Source organism: Danio aesculapii, chromosome 4 (assembly GCF_903798145.1).
Source record: "Danio aesculapii chromosome 4, fDanAes4.1, whole genome shotgun sequence".
Lineage (NCBI taxonomy): Eukaryota > Metazoa > Chordata > Actinopteri > Cypriniformes > Danionidae > Danio > Danio aesculapii.
The window spans coordinates 37,335,934-37,357,496 of NC_079438.1; the positions used below are offsets into that span (position 1 = coordinate 37,335,934).

At 36.3% G+C, this 21,563-nt stretch overlaps 1 protein-coding gene across 2 annotated transcripts in view; it reads left to right on the top strand.

Annotated features, from left to right (window-relative positions):
- Positions 1-21,563, top strand: part of lin7a (lin-7 homolog A (C. elegans)) — a 106,071-nt gene that overhangs the window by 68,677 nt on the left and 15,831 nt on the right. For both annotated transcript variants that reach the window (XM_056455579.1, XM_056455578.1), the window contains exon 3: positions 6,262-6,333. In XM_056455579.1, the coding sequence (XP_056311554.1) occupies positions 6,262-6,333 (72 nt within the window). The remainder of the gene's footprint in view (positions 1-6,261; positions 6,334-21,563) is intronic.

The following is a 21,563-nucleotide window of genomic DNA, read 5'->3' on the forward strand; positions in this document are numbered from 1 at the left end:
GAGAGTTTATACCAACAAAGGCTCGCTGAAAAACGTAGCCCTATAAACATTACTGGAGATCGCGAATTATGTAGTCAGAGTTACGTATGGCTGCATTTCATCTTTAAAATGAATATTACGGGACAGTATGACGCCGTTCCTTTTCGCGATGACAGGATTCGAATCTGGCGAAGAACGGTTTCAGAAAGCGGGCAAGACAAAAACAGGGGCCAAAAAAATTATACAAACAAGTAAATAACAGGGTGAGAATGTGGTAAAATCTGAAAACGTGGTAAAAATCAGAGGGCTTTTCTTTTTCTGGATTGCTTTTCAAAACAATGTCGGTTGGATTTAGGGAAGTGGGTGGGCTTATAGGTCAATCGGTGCTTTTTAAAACACTATCGGTTGGGTTTAGGGAAGGGTGTGGGCGGGACATCGGTCGGTCAGTCAGTCAGTCAGTCAGTCAGTCGACAGCGGCCTCTGGTTGAGAAGAGCAGGCGCGAATGGCGCTTGCAAGAGTAATTTGAGATCTTAAAAATTGTACACAGCGGCCTCTGGTGGATTCGTGAACCAGAAACTGCTAAAAATGTACCTCCTGGGACATATGTTGTGCTCTGCAGAAATGTATTGTATATAGGGCAACATTTTCAGAATGAGCCAGGGCTGGTTTATATTATGAGTTTGCATAAAATTAAGAGTCTTTTTGACAACAAAAAGTAGAAAAAAAAAATCTAAATAATTTAAACATGGTTCACACCTCGCATTAACAAACCGCATCATTTTACAGTATCAGGTGAAAACTACCCAATAATTATGAACATCTTTTTCTCAAATTATGAGCAACAATTGACTAAATTATCAACATTAAGACACAGTACAAAGAAAAAGTATGTTTTTGTTTTGTTTTCAGAATAGCCTTTGTGTTAAACCTTTAAATTATTAGTTCAAAACCCAAAATAAATATGATTTGCACTTCAACCACCAGCTGTTTTTGTATGCAGTGTATATATTACACACAGAAATAGCTTGACCTTTTTTAAAATTCATGCATTTCCAAGACGCAATTACAAGACACACAATCCCTTATCCATGGGGATACATATGCATATAGCTCCTGAAAGATTAGCTTAACTCCTTTTAAATCTATTGATTCGTTCCGTTTGGTTGCGTTAGTTTTCACTGATATTGAAGTTCAGCCAATAAAGGTTCTCTGAGTGAGGTTTCTCTTGATTGGCACTGAACTACTCCTAATAAGCAGCTAAAAAAAGAAGTAACGACAGATGATGATAAAAATTCTAGATCATCAAATAATATGCTACAAGTGGTTGCTCCATAATAAAGAAGACATACAGGTTCAGAATCATTTGATAGAATTTTTTCCTCAGTGTAAAAGCTAATAATTCAATGTTATGTCATGACAATTCTTAACTTTTTGATATTGAGTCTAATTCATATTTGTACACTGTAAAAAATACTGGTTGCCCTAAATTTTTAAGCTAAACCAAATTAACCTTATGAGTCTATTAAACTTATATTATGTTAAACTGACTTAAAACAGCTTGCGTAACTTATAAAATTAAGTTAGAACATGATTAACTTCGTTTAATATGTTACAATGAACTAAAATATATGGTGTCATGACTAACTGGTCATATAATTTTTTTACAGTGTACATTCTCAGTCATGCAATTTAGTACAATTAACTCATTCCTAATGACGGTTGGGTTTAGGGTTTGGTTTTGATGCCATGCCTCCTTTTAAAAATTGTAAATTTTTGTACGACTGAATTTGTATGAATTCATAAAAATTAGCTATTAAACTGACAAAATATAAAATAGTTACATTTGCCTCGTAACCTCGACACCAATTACTCAAAAAAATTCCAGTTAATATTAAGTCATTAGAACTCTATTTTTGATTTGCACAAAAAAAAATCTCATATAATTTACTCGCGTAAATAATGGCTGGGCCACTCACGGAGCCCAGACCTAAATCCTATTCAACATCTCTGGAGAGATGGCTGTACACAGTCACTTTCCATCCAACCTGATAGAGCTTGAGAGGTACAGCAAAGAGGAATGGGTAAAAAGATAGGTGTGTCAAGCTTGTGGCATCATATTCAAATAGACTTGAGGCTGTAATTGCTGCTAAAGGTGCATCAACAAAGTATTGAGCAAAGGCTGTGAATACATATGTACATGTGATTTTTCAGCTTTTTTATTTTTAATACATTTGCAACAATTTCAAAAAATCTTTTTTCTCATTGTCATTATGGGCTATTGTGTGTAGAGTTTTGAGTAAATAAATGCATTTATTCCATTTTGGAATAAGGATGTAACATAAAAAAATGTGGAAAAAGTGAAGCACTATGAATACTTTCCGGATCCACTGTATAGTCATTCCCACTTTATTACAATAATATAGATTTAAAATTGTATTCATAATGTAATAATTTTCTATTGGTATTTTAATTCACAAGTTTTTTTTGTGAATACACAATTTCACACTTACTTCCACTTTTTTTCTGTCTAAAACCAAACGTGATACTGTAGGAACAAGAAATCTGTCATCTGTTTAATCTATTAAACACCATGAATATTCATTCATATTTAAATGCAATAAACAAAAAATTTTCATTTAAATGGTTTAAATAATGTTTTTAGATCAGACACAAAAAACTATGATAGTTGTAGAAGAAGCTGTTCTTAAATCTATTAGCACAGCTTACTAAATGAAGCATAATTCACATGTAAAATGTCACCTCGACTTAATAACAGTTTTATTTTTGTAATTCTAGACACTTAGCAGCCACTTTCAATTCTTCTTAACCCATTTCTAAAGGCCAACCGATAACCCCTGCCTGTTGAAAAGGTTTACAGTCAGTGGTTTCAAGTTGACAAGAGTAACAGGCATAGAAAAAGATGTTTAAAGGGGGTTTTATCACATTAATCTCTCAGTAGGAGGTTTGTAAAACTGCTAAAGATTCTGCCCAAGGTGCTGGAGGACAGATTAAAGAGAAACTTGTTATTTAGGAGAGACAGTGAGAGAGACGAAGCTTCCTGTAGCACCAGCTGTGTTTCAAAAGCGTTGACTAATGAGATAAACATAGGTTCTTCAAATCCTCAAAGGACCTCAAGCTAATAGTCTCGTCCCTAGGTGGTGTGAATGAAAAGACAAGCTCTTTGGATGCACCTGTTTGTGGAAATACAGAACCCGTGATGAAAGATGTTGCATGTGTTGCACTGTAGAAATGGGACTTGGAGGCTGTAGCTGGAAATTGGATTAAGCTCTCTTTACTATCTAAAATAGACCAATACATTTTTGAAAAACTGAATGAAACAAACAGTATATCAGAATTTAATTTAACAACATATTTGTTCAGGCATTGCCTAATTGTAGCTTTTTTCTCTCAGAAGCACCTACATGATGAGGTTTGGGTTCCACTGTTGTCTTTGGCTTTTTTTTTTAACACATAGTCAAACTAGACCACTAGTGAATGCAAAATTCCCACTGATTTCCAATGATTTATTTTATAAATAAATAAATAAATAAATAAATAAATAAATAAATAAATAAATAAATAAATAAATAAATAAATAAATAAATAAATAAATAAATAAATAAATAAATAAATAAATAAATAAAATAAAATTCAACGCTAAACGCATCCAAAATTTAAAGAGATGTAGTCTTTTCTGCTTTATTACAATGATGTATATTTAAAGTTTTTATTTATATCAAATTAATCTTTTATTGGTATTTGAATTCACAAGGCACAATTCACCAAACTTCAGAATTCAACAAAATGCAAAACAGCTTTGAGTTTATGGTTTCCTGCATGTATATGAACTGAAGTCAATGGAACTAAAATGGTCTAAAATACATGAATTATTCAGTAATAATAATACTGATTTGATGACACTAAACTTGTTGAATGGGATTTAAACTTGTTTTTATTAATTGAACTCAATCTGATCAAACTGATCTGAATAGAGCTGAATAATACCAATGATGCTTTGCAATAATTGCCTTCCAAAACAATATTTGATCTTATTTTCAAAGTTTGCATAAATGATTTAGCTACTTGAATAATATTGTAAAAGTTTTTTTTGAAACACACTCTATTGTCAAAAAAGGGCTATAAAAATGCCATTGAACTGACTTGGTTTGACATTTCTCATTCCAGAATCTAATCGCAAATACATAAACGCTGCCTAGTCAATGTGACATAAGTAGGCCCACACTGAATCTGCCCTTCCAGAAATCGACAGATTTTTAGCCCATCATTGAGTCTATTTATTTGCTTGTATAAATGTGTGTCAATTTATAATCAGTTATATTTCAGTAATATTATTGACTCATATGAAAATGTTAGGCGTCACAGTGGCGCAGTGGGTAGCAGGATTGCCTCACAGCAAGATCGTCACTGGTTTTATCCGGGTGCTCCGGTTTCCCCCACAGTCCAAAGACATGCACTATAGGTGAATTGGGTAAGCTAAATTGGTCGTAGTGTATGTGTGTGAAAGAGTGTGTATGCATGTTTCCCAGTGATGGGTTGCATCTGGAAGGGTGCTCTGTAAAACATATGCTGATAAGTTGGTGGTGCATTCCGCTGTGGCAATCCCTGATTAATAAAGAGACTAAGCTGAAAAGAATTAATGAAAATATTCATTTGATTTATTTACAATACAGTTTGTGAAGTAATATGTTCAGTCTTTCAGTAGATATATTATATGAGAGATTTGCTTTGTTTACCAAATAAGTGGATCTATTTGGATTTGCATTGTAAACATTAAATAAAAGTCAAAAAGTTTTTTGTCATATATTAAGCTTTTAGTTATGATAGGCCTACTCCCAAAATTATTCTGCATAAATCCGCAGATTTTTTTTTACAAACGTCTGCATAGAAATAGCAAAAAATGTCCGCAGATTCTGTCTGGCCTTAGTCATGCAATGATATTAATTAATCTCAATAAGAATGCACTCAATTGGGAATTAGCTTGAAGTACAATTTTGCATCGGATTTTGCATATGCATATGATTTTGCATAGTTTATTGCATATGCAAATTCAATGTTTACTGATATTACATTTGTTGGATTGGATATTATCAGCAAGTAAGTGTGTTTAATACACTGAGTACATTAACACTAATGACTAACTGAACAGGATGCTATAGTTTAGCAGGCTTTCCATAACTCTGTGATAATGCACATTTTGAAGTATTGTATCAGAAATTAATGATGGAAAAGCCAATTTTAAATAAAATCCCTTGTTTCTCAAATAAAGTTGCTTAGACGTTTTAGAACTTGTGTAAAAATGGATTAGTGTGAATAATATGAGATGGAAACAAATTTGCTGAATTAACTCTACCTGTATAAACATTACACCCTTGTGACTAATAAGTTGTCTCTATGTTGGTTACCTTATTTACTGTTGGTTACTAGGTTACCAATACTACACTTAGCAGCTCTAACAATTTGATAGATGCACATTTGGGATTTTTTGCTCCATGTTTGCTTCAGCATAGAAACCCAACTATTGGCAGTTTAACTTTCAGCTGTTTAGCAGCGCTTTTCTCTTTAGAGATTGCTTTTAGTCACTTTTTTCTAATACCCAAGACAGCAGTCCCTAATGTCATACTGAGAATGCAATACTTGTTTAGAGTTACTGTAATTTTATTTCTGAATATGTGAAATAGAGCTTGTGTATGAGCATTTGGTTCATACATTTGTTTCAATTCTCTCGATACTACATTCTCTCTCTCTCTCTCTCTCTCTCTCTCTCTCTCTCTCTCTCTCTCTCAATATATATATATATATATATATATATATATATATATATATATATATATATATATATATATATATATATATATATATATATATATATATATATACATATACATATACACACACACACACACACACACACACATCTACATTCTATTTTTATTCCTTTTATATCTGTGTTTCTATTCTGTCATAGTCATTCTGTTGCACTGTAGAAGCCCCTGAAAACAAATTCCTTGTATATGTAAAGATACCTGGCAATAAAGCTATTTATGATTTTCTGAGCAAAGTAAATACTGAGCCATCACATTTCTTAGCAAATGGATGTTGTTTTCCTTTAGGCTTGCAATTTATTACATTTTATGCATCTAAACCAGGCTGATTTTAATTTGTACTGCCTACTGCTGCAGGATGCCTCACTGCTGTTTTATTTTTACAGTAAAAATCTATTTGACTGAAAAATCTATGTTTTTCCCTCTTTATTTTTATAGGTCTATCAATATATGCATGAAACGATAACAGTAAATGGATGTCCGGAGTATCAAGCACGTGCTACAGCAAAGGTAGGCTGACTTTTGTATAATTTTATCTGCTAAAAATATGAAAGTACTTTTCTGTCATCTAGAAAGCAATCATCTATTGATTATAAACATTTTCAAATGTTGTTCTGCACAAACATGATAAACACAATCAGCAATTGGCCGGAGCAGCATGCGAACACTTGCCAGTTGCTCTTCAGACCTGTCACTGAAACAGCGTTCATTCAGATTCATACTGTGTGAAGAGTGCACTCTTGTGAGAAAGAGAAAGAGAGAAGGCGTAAAACAGAGACAGTGGGAATTACTGAGTACTGGATGAGCAGAAATGCTTTGCTGAATTTTTAGTAGGAGAATTTCAAACACTGCACTGGTTCCCCCAGAGACGGGTCACAGTCCCCAGTCAAATATGGTTTACGCAGAGGCGGGTAATTTTGCAGAGCATGTCAGATATCTCAGATTGACTTCTGGCAAGAAACCTTATCATTTAGCAACATGCTTGATTATGCTTTGAAAAATGTATACGTTGCAGACATGAATGGTCGCAGGTAGATGCATTACAATTCAAATGTTTTCTGTTTTAATATATTTTATTTAAAATTTAATTTATTATTGTGAAGACAAAGCTGGATATTCAGGCACTGCCTTTTTATTTTAAAATGCTGATTCATGCTCAAATAATATAGTACTTAATTGTTTGAAAACATTGCTTAAAGTTTTTGGGGAATCTACGATGCAGTTTTTTTCAAGATGAATAGAAAGTTTAAAAAGGACAGAATACTGAGGTATTCTGAAAACTGTAATATCTGTCACTTTTGATTATCTTGCTCAAATGTATATGTCACTTTTTTCTCTCTTTTTTAAAAATATTCTCACTTACTCCAGGTCCAAGTAGTATTGGTTGTATTTTTGAAAAATATACAATTGGAGAGTAAAACCAAATTTGAGTGTAGTCACAATGACCAATATGCTAAAGGTGCAGTATGTAAAGTTGACACCCAGTGGTTGAAGTAGCTAATGCACTCCTGGTTCAAAACACATGCAAGAGCAGGTTGTCAGATTGACAACACCAACAAAGGCTGATTTAAATTGTGTTCCAAATAAAAGCAACAGCACACAATAGATGGAATATTTTCCATATTAAAAGGAGCCTTTGTTCTAACCAAAACCTGAAATTTATATTTTAGAAATGACTTCTATTTCTTGCATCTGAACAACAGGATAAACTGATAATGTTTACCTCAGGTACACCACATGTGCTTTATTTAGTGCTAAATGCTAATAATGTGAGTTTGAATGCCATTTTATGTGATATTTATTGTCATACTACTGAAAGCAGCAGCAGATAGTTTACCTCAGATCTTGAAAATAAAATAAACCGTTTGAAATTAAGCTTTAGAACTGTGATTCAGTGCAAGCCAACACATATCAGTGATTTAGCATGTACATTTAATAATGTTAAATAGGTTTAATATGTATTAATTAGATTGTAAACATTACCGTTTCGTTGGAGTGCAGTAAGTGTATATATTCTGAGCTTCAGAATGGCTGTATCTTGTCACGTAGCATGTTGTTAGGACACGGTGTTACAATGTAACCTGCTCACCTGATGTTTACGTTTGTAATATTCATATTATTTGATAATTAATAACCAACTGATGTGGAACTCTGAATCTGCGTCTCATTTTGGAGGCTGTTACTGTCGACCAGAGGTTGCACTCAATCACGGATGCATACTTTGAGAGCTTTACTGACTGAATGAATGAAATATGTGGTTTCCACCAAGGCAGCTCGAGGTGCTGAAATATAATTGGCTAAACTGGCATCTGGTGGGTTAAAGGGACCGAAACAAAGACAGACGTTCCGGCACGTTATGCCCATTTTCAAAGCAGAATATCTGACTTCAGCATTGTTTTTCAGATAAAGAAGAATGTTCACTTAGCCTGTTTCTTAAATATCTCCAAACATATTATGGTATTTTTATGCTTTGGAAGAGTCAAAAACGTACATACAGCACCTTTAACTCATCCTTCAACAGACTGAAAATACAGTTTTTATATTTTAGGTGGTGCTTTAATAATATAAAAGTACTAAGAAGTTGCATTTTAGATAATTCCCATCCACAACTGCAGCAACACATATCAGAAAAGCATTGTAATTTGCACTGTTTATGAGTGTGTGTTTTTATGTTAAAAATAGTTGAAAGCATATCTTAAATCTCCCGCTTTCTGTTCAATTCCTGCTCTAATTAGCGATTTTTTTAAAAAGAACATGAAAAAAAACTGGACAAAACTAAAACTAGACTATTTATGAACAGGCTCTTTAAAACAGATTTTCAACCATTTATTCAGAAAGCCAACCAAAATGTTTGTCAGGGAAATATGTGATATCTCTACATCTCAAACAAGGACAAATACCAATCAGCCAAATTTTAAGGCCCTGTCATTTAAAGGCCACCATGCCGTCTAGAGAGTTCTGCCCACAATCTCTCTCTACGCATGGATGGACAGAGCAGCAGTTACACCGTCAGACCTAAAGATGCAAGCTGTGAAAGGCAAGCGAGACAGAAAACACAAAGCACACTTGGGATGCTACAAAGGATGCTGAGTGGTACCCTGCCATACCTTCCATAGCTCAATAGGCTGCTCTTGTGGGTGTTGTTGTAATTGTGTTTTGATCCCAATTAGGCTTGCGTTCAGTGTAATAGTCTATTAATTATGCAAATCCGAGTAAAAGCAGAAGAGTTTCCTATTTATTGAGGACGTACTTTGCATTCCAATGTCTGAAATGCTAAAATGTCCACTGAGATACACAAATTTAGTACTTTAAATGGGCCATCAAACTTTCTTTTCAAAACACTTTGATGTGCTCAGAAAAAAATAAGTGCTATATTTTAAGTCTGAGAACTGAAAGCCTCATTTCTAGCCCAAAAATAGCATTGTTAAACATGACCGCCAACAATTAGACATCAAGATATTCAGTGTTGAATGGCCCACTTACAGTGAATGTGGAAACATTCATAATGTGGATAAATACTTTGGTAACCCTTTCTAGTGATGTTTAGTTGATGTATTTACTAACATGGACAAACACTGAAAAATGTTTGCACATGTATTAATTATAGTTCATAATTTACTGGAGTCAACATGAACTAGCAATGAACAGCGGTATTTCCATTAGCTCACAATAACAAAGATGAATAAATACTGTAATAAATGTATTGTTAAGTGTTTGTTGATGTTAGTAAATACGTTAACATTGTCTACTTGTTCCATATTGTAAAGTGTTACTTTTCATAAGCACCAGAAGTAGATTGTAATGTAGCATAAGTATCTAAGTATGTTATTGAGAGAGAGAAAGAGAGCGCAACATCTGCCATGTAACCAATATAAACTAATATAAAACTATTGCATACATCACGTGCAAAGTCATGCCATGGGCATTACATTTAGATGCCTACTGGTTTAAAAATGCCTAGATTAAAAGAAGATGGCCAAATGAAAACTTTTCTGTCATAAACTTTAGTAAAACAACTTGTCAAAAGGAATTTAAAAAAATTAAACCTTTCAAATAGATTGAAAAGAGTGTTCTTTTATTATAAGCTGACAGTCAGCACCCGCTATTTTTTGCATGGTCATTGCACCTTTGCCGTGTGCAGTATAAATACGGACAATCGGATTCGAGTCACTTTTAGAAGATGATGTAATCAGGTCTATGTTTTAATAGCCATGTTAAGTCTGTTGTTCGTACATGCTTTTTTTTCACCTGAGGAACATCGCAAAATCAGAGATATTGGAAGAGATGGAGATGCTTGTCCATGCCTTCATCTCTTCACGATTGGATTATTGTAATGTTCTGTTCACTTGTCTGAACAAATCCTCTATGGAGCGATTGCAAGTTGTGCAGAATGCAACGGCGAGGCTTTTAACTAACACCAGTAGGAGGTCACACATTACTCCTGTGCTTAAGGCACTTCACTGGCTTCCTATTAGTTTTACAGTAAATTTTAAGATTCTGGTCATTACATATTGAACTCTGCATGGTCAAGCACCACTGTATATTCAAGATCTTTTAAGCAGTCACTCATCTAGCTGGCCTCTGAAGTCTTCTGTCAAAGACCTGTTAGCCATTCCCAGAACTCGTCTTAAGACTAAAGGTGACCGTGCTTTCTGTGTGGTGGCCCCACGGCTCTGGAACTCTCTCTCTCTATAGCACTAAGAACTCTGGGATCAGTTGAACTTTTTAAAAAGCATTTAAAGACGCAGCTTTTTGGTCAAGCTTTTAATTAACAGTATTAGTGTTTCTGTATTCGGATTTTTAACTTGTTTTAATATGTTTTAACATGTTTTCTTTTATTCATACGTGTTCTTTTTGTTCTTTTCTTTTATTGTAAAAACACTTTGTGACTCAATGTCTGGGAAAGGTGCTTTATAAATAAGCCTTTACTTACTTCTCTTAACGTGTTGAATAACCCAAGCAAGATTGACAAACAAGAGCCAAACTGTTATAGCAAGAAGAATAGGTCAGAGTATCTCAAAAACAATGAGGCTGGAGGGTTACTTCTGGTCAGCAGTAATGAGAAATTACCAGCAGTGTGATGGATGCCCAAGACTCATCGAAGCACAATGGCAACAAAGGCCCCTGTTGTCTGTGCCAATAGAAAGTCCAGTGTGACATGGTTTTAATGATGTTATGGCAAGAATGTGTCAAAGCACACTGCACTGCACTGCTGAGTATGGGACTGCACAGTTGCAGACCAATCAGAGTGCAAATGATGGCCACTGTGTGTTGTCAAATGTGCTTACAATGTGCACAGAAATTCAGAACTGGAGCTTGGAACCATTGAAGCAAATTGGCTGGATTGATGAAAGGCACATTCTTTTGCATCACATGACAGACATGTGCAACAATTACCTAAGGATGTGTTGGCACCTGGACACACTTTAAGGTGACAACAAGCTGGTGAATAGAGTGTCTTAACAATGTTCTGTTGGGAAACACTGGGTCAGGCCATTCATGTGGATGTACATGCACACCTGAAAAGGATGTTCCTTTGGGCACCAGCAGGAATTGTAGGTGTTGGGAAAGAATAAGCAAAGCTCTCTTCCACCTTCAATATAACGGTTGGGATGATTCAATTGAGCAACTTACAGAACCCCCAACTGCTCCCTGGGTGGCCCACTACTCTGGTTGTGTGTTCACTGGTGTTAGACAGTTTGGTGTCTGCTAACTGCTTAAATGTAAAACTGATTGTGAAATAAAAACCACCCTGCCACATGGCACACACTAGCCCCTTTCACACAGTGATACCAGTAAATATCCGGAGCGACCAGTTAATTAAAAAAAAGAGCTGGCAAGGTCGTTCCGGAATTTTTTGAGAAAAGACCGTTCACACATCCATTCCAAAATACCTGTAAAATCTGGGATCATTAACCAGAAACGCCCTCTAAATGGCTGTATCTGTAAATATAGAAGGGGTCGGGCTTTTGTTGATAGTTTCACTTTTATATAAAGCATTAGCACACTTAGCAGAATTCTGGGAAATTACCAGTAATGTTGCAACTTCTCTTTCTGGAAAATTGCTGGAATGATCTTACCCGTGTATTCAAAAAAGGCCTGTTCACACATGATCTCTTTCTGGCAAATTGCCGGTAATTTTCCAGAAAGGTCTGTATGTGTGAAAGGGGCTACTGTTCATCCATTTATTCATATTCCTTCAGCTTAATCTCTATTTCAGACTTTACACACTTATTCACATACACTACGGCCAATTTAGTTAATTCAATTCAACCGGTGCACCCGGAGGAACCCCACGCCAACACAGGAAGAACATGCAAACTCCACACAGAAATGCCAACTGACCCAGCCAAGCCTCGAACCAGCGAGTTTCTTGCTGTGAGGCAACAGTGCCAACCACTGAGACACCGTGTCGCCCCGGCACACAATGTTAAGGAATGGTTTGAAGAACGCGGTGAAGGGTTCAGAGTGTTGCTCTGTTGAGTAACTAGGGATGTGCAAGTGAGGTCCACCTTATAGCCTGCATGAAGTGAAGGATCCTCTGCTAATGATACCACAGGACACCTTCAGATATATTGGGGATCGATTGCGTTTTGTCAATACTATATGAGAACAAACAGCAATAATGTGCATGTGGTCATAAGGATTTGGCTAACTGGTACATAGTAATCAGGGGCCTCATGTATCAATGCTGCATACGCACAAAAACTTTGCATACGCCAAATTTCATGCTCACGTTTGGATTTACTAACGATGAAATGAATATGAGATTGAGCATTGGTCCACGACAACTTCATGTCTGGCGTACGTGCATTTCTCGTGTGTGTTTGTTTTATTTCCACTGGCGACTCCTAGAGGCAATTGTGTTAAATTGCACACTACAAAGTATCTTTGAGCCATGCAATGCCAGCTGTATGGGACGGGATCATCTGCATGTCTAGCAGGTATATAAGGTTTCCATACCATGCAGTTGACAGCCAAACTTTAAAGTGCAATTTGCAGCGATCGCCGGTTTTCCCAATGTAGTCGGAACGATCGTCTGCACGCACATTGCTATAAAGGCGCCATCTGAAGACGAATTTGCATACGTGAATCTGAAACATTTCCATTCAATAAATGTGCAAATAATTTGTGATGCTCAAATGCACTTAACAAATATTGTGGCAAGGTGGCCTTGATCAACCCATGATTAATTCATCCTCACAAACAGCATGGTTGGGATGAGGCTCCAAGGTGGCAGGCACTTGGTCAGCTGTAGAGAGGGTCATTGGGCAGTTGAAATGGCGGTGGCACTGCCTTAATAAAAGCGGAGGGGTGCTGCTATACCACCCTACCATTCCTCTAATACATCTTTGTCTCCCACAGACACGGATACTGCTCCAGACAGTAAAGTGTCACCCAAAATTGACACAACTCTCTCCTCAAAGGGTGATAGTTCAGCATCCTTTGGTCGCCCGCCTGTTCAGTCCACACTTTGACGGTGCGCCACTGTTCTCCTCTTAACCTGCACCTTTATATCGGACCATTTTTTTAATTCACTCCAGTGCGATGTTCAGACCCCACTGCGTTAACCGCATCAGCTAAACTCACACTCTATTTTTTTTTCTTTTGTTATTAATTCCTGAGGACAAACTTGCAAATAACACAGATTTTCTCCGCTCTACCTTAGATAGGAGCACCTCCAATTCGCATTCTGTAAAGTTTCTCTTCTTGCTTGCTTGCTTTTGCATTACTTTTCGTTTGGTTTTGCCAAAGTAGAATCATTACCATTTTTATTAGGGGGAGGAGGCAGGGAGGGGTTTTGCGCTCATGCACGTGCGCTCAGTTTCACGTTAATTCGGATGTGCAAAGAGAATATGTATGGGATTCAGCATACGCGTTTCATACAATTTTTTACTTTGTACGCAAAGCTGTAAATGGTTTATGTATGAATTCAACACAGGTCTTTGTACATGAGGCCCCTGGTATTTTAATTCTTACCTGTTGACTTTAAAATAATTATTCATAATTTAAATGTATGACATTGATTTGTGAAATTGTGTACTGGTGCGTTGGCTGCAGCTCTGCATAGAATGTGTAAAGTGACTGGATAAAGCTTCTTCTTTAAAAAAGTAAAAGCAATGATGTTATTGTGTAAGTGACCAATTTCATTAAGAAAACAGCAGATGTTTCTCAATGTCACACTTCGTTCCAGCCCACTTAAGGATATCATCTACTCAGTGTTTGAGCACATTTTACTGAAAGTCAAGCTGGCAATCTCCAATTCATTCCTCTAGGACATTATTTAAAGCTTGTGGGAGTGAGCATCAGTAACAAAGGAGAGGAGAGCTTAGTGAAGGGTCAATTACAACTTTTTTACAATAAGTGCAAAACAACCTTGACTAACGTTATAAGAGGGCCTTGGGGGAAATAAAATAAAAAGCAAATGTATGACCTTAATATTTAATTAGGCTTGTCATTACTGAGGGACAAGATTGAAGGAGAGGTGACATATACTTTGGTATTGAAGTTTTATGATCTAAAATTGCTTTCTTCTGCCTAAGCTCATGATTGGTTGGCAATTCATGCACAGCCTACGCTTTCAGAATTTTAATAAATGAACGTCCTTGCCATTGATTCAGAGTTACAATTTCATTTAAATTGGTACTTGCTGCCATCTAGAAATGGTTTCCATTATTCTCAGTGACGTTTCAGTTTCTGATTTTAAAATGATGAAATTAAAGAATACATTTAAACAATAATGTTCTTTTGAATGAGGTTGTAGTAATAATATGGAGCAATACTATGGCGGTGGCACTTATATAGAAAACAGCAGTACTTTCTCTAATTGGTATGCTCTGTAAGCAAGTCTTGCCAGATCAGAGCAAAATTAGCATATCAATTAAAGTCCTAATGCAGGATGTAAATTACAAAAGTCTTGGAGTGTCTCAAAGCACCTCTCTTGGTCACTTTAAAAAGTTACTACAGGTTTCTCAAGGCAAATTTGACTCAAATCACTAGCACAAGGGCAATTAGCATGTGTGAGCAGCTTACGTCCGCCTGCCGTTGGGACAGTTTTCAATCGATAGCACATAAATAGGAAGAAGAACAGCTCTAAAAGCTCCAAGTCATCCTTTGGGATCCCCTGCAGCAATTGTCAATGAGCTCCAGTCGGATACTCGAATACGCCAAGTGCATTCCAAATGCATTGCTGATGTAAATGTTAAAAGCCGATATTCATTACCAACAGAGATTCTTTGTCGAATCTGTGTAATTATTTAAGATGTAATTTGTAAGGCTTACAATGGGCTTGAATTGGCCATTGCTCAGAATAATGTGACCGCTACCTGCTTATCTGATGACCTATAATTCTCTTTAAACAGTTTAACCAGGAATTACTATTCTGTAAATTAACTCACCCTGTTTACTCACCTTGTCATTCCAAAGGTGTGTGTCATTATTTGAAACACAATAGGAAATTAATTCACTCATTTTCCTTCAGCTTAATCCCTTTATTTTTACCACAGCAGAATGAACTGCCAGCTATTCCGGCTAGGGATGGGGCGAGAACCAGTTTCAAGGTTTACCGCAGTTTGGAAAAGTCAAGGTTTTAGAACCGCTAAACTTTTCTGATATACCCTACCTGAGGTATATGTAAGGTTTGTGTTTTTGAAGCTAATGAAGATAGCAGAGGTCAATGACTTATTTTAATTATTTAGCCTGACATGTTTACTGTTCCAAAATATAAATGTTTCCTAAAATAAAATTTATTGTTTAATGGGGGGAAAAGTGGTTGTTTTTACCCAGACATTTAAAAAGAACTCATTTTAAAGTAGTAATCACAATACCGTGATATTTTCATTCAATGATATCATACCATCAGAAACTTATACTGGCCTATGCCTAATTCTGGCAAATGTTTTACGCAGCGAATGTCCTTCCAGTCACAACCCAGTACTGGGAAACACCCATAGACTCTCAAATTCACACACCCACTCATACACTACGGCCAGTTTAGTTTATTCAATACACTTAGAGCACACGTCTTTAGACTGTGGGGGAAACCCACTCTAACATGGGGAGAACAGGGAGCACAGGCAGAACATGCAAACTCCACACAGAAATACCAACTGGCCCAGCTGGGACTCGGAACAGTGACTGACTCGAATAGCAACAGTGCTAACCACTGAGCCACCATGCCACCTAGGAGAAATATACTGTGAATAAACTAATGCAGAGCCAAACAAAGCTACTTAGGCCATAATATAAGCAATGCCATTTGTTTCTAATGTCTTGGCTTTTCCCTCAACCTCTGAATGCTAAGTTTTTAAAATGTTTTTGATGAAGCCATAAGACACGTGAAGGCAATAAGCGTCTTGATAATTATTGGACATGACTGTATCTTGTTCAAGTACTCCAAAACTAGCCATTTCAAAGCTAGGCCTAATGTCTTTATTATATGCTTCGGACAGAATTTTAAATATAGTTGTCCAATAATCGAACAGTCTAGGGCACGCCCAAAACATATGAGCCAAATCTGTTTTAGCAGAATGGCATCACTCACATGTGTCGTTTACGTTTGTGTATATCTTGGAAAGTCTAGCCTTACTGTTACTTTACTTTCTTGATTATCCACAAGAGAAAAATTATCTTTTGCTTCACCACACAACATCAACGCTCACAGATAAAACAGGCAACACAAATACATTCAATATCATCACATAAATCGCATTTAAAAAGCTCAATATAAAACCCTATACATACTTAGAACTATATTTAAGATTTTAATGGCAGTCGGCACAAAGGACATTTAATACACATTTTTCTTTACTTGAGGTTGCCTAAAATGTCTTTTTGATGGCAAGAGCTGAAATGTTATATTTAAAGGATGGGAACAATCTTCAATAATGACATGTGCTTTGTTTAATTCTCATTGAATAAATTTCATTTGGTTTGCTTTGTGCTTTACCTACAATTGCACTGGCAATTTTTACTACTCTTCACAGTTTTTGCTTTTCCTTAATTGACAACAGTCCATACCATGCAATCATATTAAAACTCACAGCACTTTCAACCAAGTTCTTGTATACCATCTCCAAAATATCTTGACTCACACCAAATTGTTCTAACCTCCTAATGAGATATTGTAACACGGGGAGTGACAGAGACAACTGAGGTTAAGGATCCACGTGCAGGTTTATTCAAAGTCAGGTAAGCAATGGTCAACACAGGTGCAAACAGATGTATAAAGGCAGCCCAGAATCGTAGTCAAACACAGGCGAGAGGTCGGTAGACAAGCGGCAGACAAGGACAAAGGTAAACCAGGCAAAGATCAAAAATAAAACCACGGAGGAACAAGACTAAGGGAAACGCGTTGTAATGTCACTTTACAGATAACAAGACTCAGCAAAGGAAGTGAGTGTGTGTGCTGTTTAAATAGTGTGTAATCAGTCTAGAAGCTGCAACAGCTGTGGGAGTCTAATCAGTGGAAATGAGGAAGCATGTGTGTGTGAACAGAGTGCATGTATGAATATGTAGTCCTTGAATGGCAGATTTGTAGTCCATAGGTTATTGTGTGTGAAATCCAGCGATCTAGGAAGTTACGATCGCTGTTGATCGTGACAGATATGATCTCTGCATTGCTTTTTAAAAATACACTCTACATATTCAGCAAATGTCAATCCACTATCAATAAATGTTCCTAAATATTTAAAACATCCAATTTAATGTCCCTCAAAGACCAGAGGTTTCGACCCCTGAGTAAGAACTAGTTTATTTCTACTAATTACCATCTACTTGGTTTTGTTAAAAATTATCTCCCCTGGACTCCCTTTACACCAATTTTGAAGCAAATTTATATAACTATAGTACAAGGTATCTCCTTCTGTTCCTGTTTTAGTCAACCAGCCAACAAGTGCCATATCATCTGCATATTTAAATAAATAAAAATCTAAATCCTGGATCTTAAGTTCATTTGTGTGAAGAGAAAAAAGTAAGGACGATAAAATGCTTCCTTTGTTAGTTTGTTTTTAAGATTTATTTCTGCTACTTATTTATGACAGGACATATATATAGAGAAGAATCAATGTTGGAGGGGGGATGGGATCGACAAAGGTCCACCGACTGGGACTCAAACTCAAATATAAATGTGTTTGTTCACACACACGCACGCACATATGCACGTATGCACATACACACACACAAATATATTTTTATAAATGCATGTAGTTTATACATACATTTTAAATGCTCTAATTTGGAAAAAAAGTTATTTTTTAAGTTGTATTTGTGCTTAAATCTGCATTCAAGTGGTGATGAGGCATAAACACCATAAGAAAGAATTAAATGCTTTTTCATTTAAAAGAGTTTTTTTTTTTACAGTATTGTGATATATAATATGGTCATATATATATATATATATATATATATATATATATATATATATATATATATGTTTTTTTTCTGCTCTCTCTCTCTCTCTCTCTCTCTCTCTCTCTCTCTCTCTCTCTCTCTCTCTCTCTCTCTCTCTCTCTCTCTCTCTCTCTCTCTCTCTCTCTCTCTCTCTCTCTCTCTCTCTCTCTCTCTCTCTATATATATATATATATATATATATATATATATATATATATATATATATATATATATATATAGCAGAAAATATTCTGAGAGTTGACAAATTTAGGGGAAAATAATCACAAATGCTGGCGGTGGCTGGCCCTTAAAATACGCTGGTAGAGAAAAAATTATTAAGCTTAAAGAATGTCCTTTACATCAACAAATAATACTTGGTTATACATATTACATGTGTATATACAAATGTTATGTTTGTTTACATTTGGTATGTAGGCCTATCTACGCTGCTTGTTGATGTAGCTGTGAAGGTTGAGAAACTAGGAAGCGGCTGTCTTGAATGCAGAGCACTTTCAAACAGCATTCCTTTCAGTGTGACACGAAACATTCCGACAGGGAAGGTGCTGTTCTTTTAGTTTCAGAGATCAGAGAACTGCTTGCTTTGCCATTTGGGATTTTTTTTCTCAGAAAATCCTTGGTGTTTTTTTTCCACTGTTTCTTGTGTTTGAATGCCTTAATAATGAGTGAGGCCCCACAGTGCTGCACCTGTAGCTACAGTGTGGATCAGCAGGAAGGTCTTTTGTCTTCCTTCACATTCTCCGTCTCCTGGTGCCTGTGCCTGGCTAACAAGCTCTGAAGTCTCAGGAATTCAGACGACAATGCAGGCAGCAGTGCAGGTTTTTCATTCTGCTAAACTTACAGCCCAAACAGAACTTGTTGAAATGTTCTTACAGGCTGTGAAAAACTGTGACCAAAAGTATGAGGATAACTGGATGGTTTTTGCTAGTATATCAGCTTGAACAAAGATAAGACTTTGACTTGACCATAAAGTAAACCAAGAAGTTTAATTTGGCTTTGAACAATATAGTATTGGATGCCAGTCAGCTGTTTTTGAACAGGAGCCATATAACACTTTTGTGGAACTGATAGTCTATTTAGAGAGTGTGTTATTATTTAGTGCCAAAATACTAAATTGGGCCCACTTTTGCCTTCAGAAGGCTTTATTCTTCATGTCAGTTTTATCAAGGTGCTGGAAAAATTCTTCAGAACCTTTTGGCTTATACTGACATGATAACATCACACAGTTTTTGCAGATTTATTGGCTGATGCAAATCTCTCATTTTACCACTTCCCAAAAAAGGTGCTCTATTTGATTGAGTTCTGGTGACTATGAAGGCCATTTAAGAATAATGAACTCATTTTGATGTTCAAAATAATAATAATAATAATAATAATAATAATAATAATAATAATAATAATAATAATAATAATAATAATAATAATAATAAAACAGGCGACGTAGTGGTGCAGTAGGTAGTGCTGTCGCCTCACAGCAAGAAGGTCACTGGTTCGAGCCTCGGCTGGGTCAGCTGGCGTCTCTGTGTGGAGTTTGCATGTTCTCCCTGCGTTCGTGTGGGTTTCCTCCAGGTGCTCCGGTTTCCCCCACAGTCCAAAGACATGTGGTACAGGTGAATTGGGTAGGCTAAATTGTCCGTAGTGTATGTGTGTGTGAATGAGTGTGTATGTGTTTCCCAGTGATGGGTTGCAGCTGGAAAGGCATCCGCTGCATGAAACAAATGCTGGATAAGTTGGCGGCTCATTCCACTGTGGCTACCCCAGATTAATAAAGGGACTAAGCAAAAAGAAAATAAATGAATGAATGAATGAATGATAAAACGTTTTAGATTATTTAGATGAGCTTTGTAATTTGTTTTGGTCCATTATCCTGCTGGAAGTACTGTACGTTTCATCACAAGATGAATACACTGTGGTAGTAAAGGGATTGACAAGGTCAGCAACAAATTATGACCATTTCGTATTGCAAGACCATGCTTAAAGGATTCCAATTATGGATTTCCTTCATTGATAAATGCATAAACCTTGGAAATCAACAGTTTAAATGTTTGCATTTTTGTTTAAAAAATACAGGCCTAAATAAAATCGAAGGCAAAATATTTAAAGTTTTCCTGTGTGACTCCGGTGACATCCGGTAATCATAAGAGGCTTCACATGATCGAGCGGGCTAATCTGCTTGATTTGTAATGAGACAATTAGAGTTGTAAATAGTGGAAATTTGAAACGGCACCATGAAACGGAACCCATTTTGAACGGCAATAATCACAAAATACATGGATGCAGACCTGGTGAAGTTGCAATCTGCGCTGCATGCAATGCTTTTTAATGCTCACACCTAACCCCACCCCTCATAGTGACGTCAGTAGCTCAATTGAGTGCATTGTGTCTGACATTGCATCTCTGAGATATGCAATCTCAGCTTGCATCATCATGGCTGCATCTAGATACTATTGGGCCTATCTTATGTTGTGCTTTGTACAAAAATGCAGGGGTGGATTTAACCAATAAGTCTGGTAAGCAATAAACAGCTGCTTAGGGCCCCAGGAAACTTGTGGGCCCACGATAAACACCTAAAAGTATAAATTGTACCTAGAAATTATATATAACATTATAGTTTTCTATATTTTGTATGGTAAGGCTAAAACAAATAAAATTTAATGTAATTATTACATCCGTGTTTTCACCCCCAGTCAGGGATCAAATCAGATCAAGATTTCGTTTTTAAAACAAAACATTTTAGTTATAATTTTTTTTTCTTTTCCCCCTTTTTTAAGAAAAGAAAATGTAGAACAAAAGACTGAAAGACATAAAAAGACAGCAAAACAAAAACAAACAAACAAATAAAAACAAAGAGTGCCTATTGGTCCCCATGGCTCCAATTGCTTAGGGCCTCCAAATCAGTAAATCCGCCCCTGCCCATTTGAACTGTTTCCTCAGTTTGCTCTTATCTCCTAGAAGCGGCACCAATGTGCTCTTCTTCAGTTCATATGTTTCGATGTTAGACATGTTGTGTGTTCAGAGATGTTCAGTTGTAACGAGTGGTTTTTCGAGTTACTGGTGCTGTCCTGTCAGCTCGATCCAGCCTGGGCATTCTCTCCTGACCTCTGACATCAACAAAAAACATTTTCGCCAACAGAACTGCCCTGCCACTCAATGGTTATTTTTTTCTATTTCAGAGCACTGTTTGTACATACTAGAGATGGTTGTTTGTGAAAAATCCCAGAAAATCCCATGCCACTTTCAAAATCACTTAAATCTCCTTTGTTCCCCATACCTACGCTCAGTTTGAATGCCAGTCTTCATTCATGCAATGTGATTGGCTGATCAAACGTCTG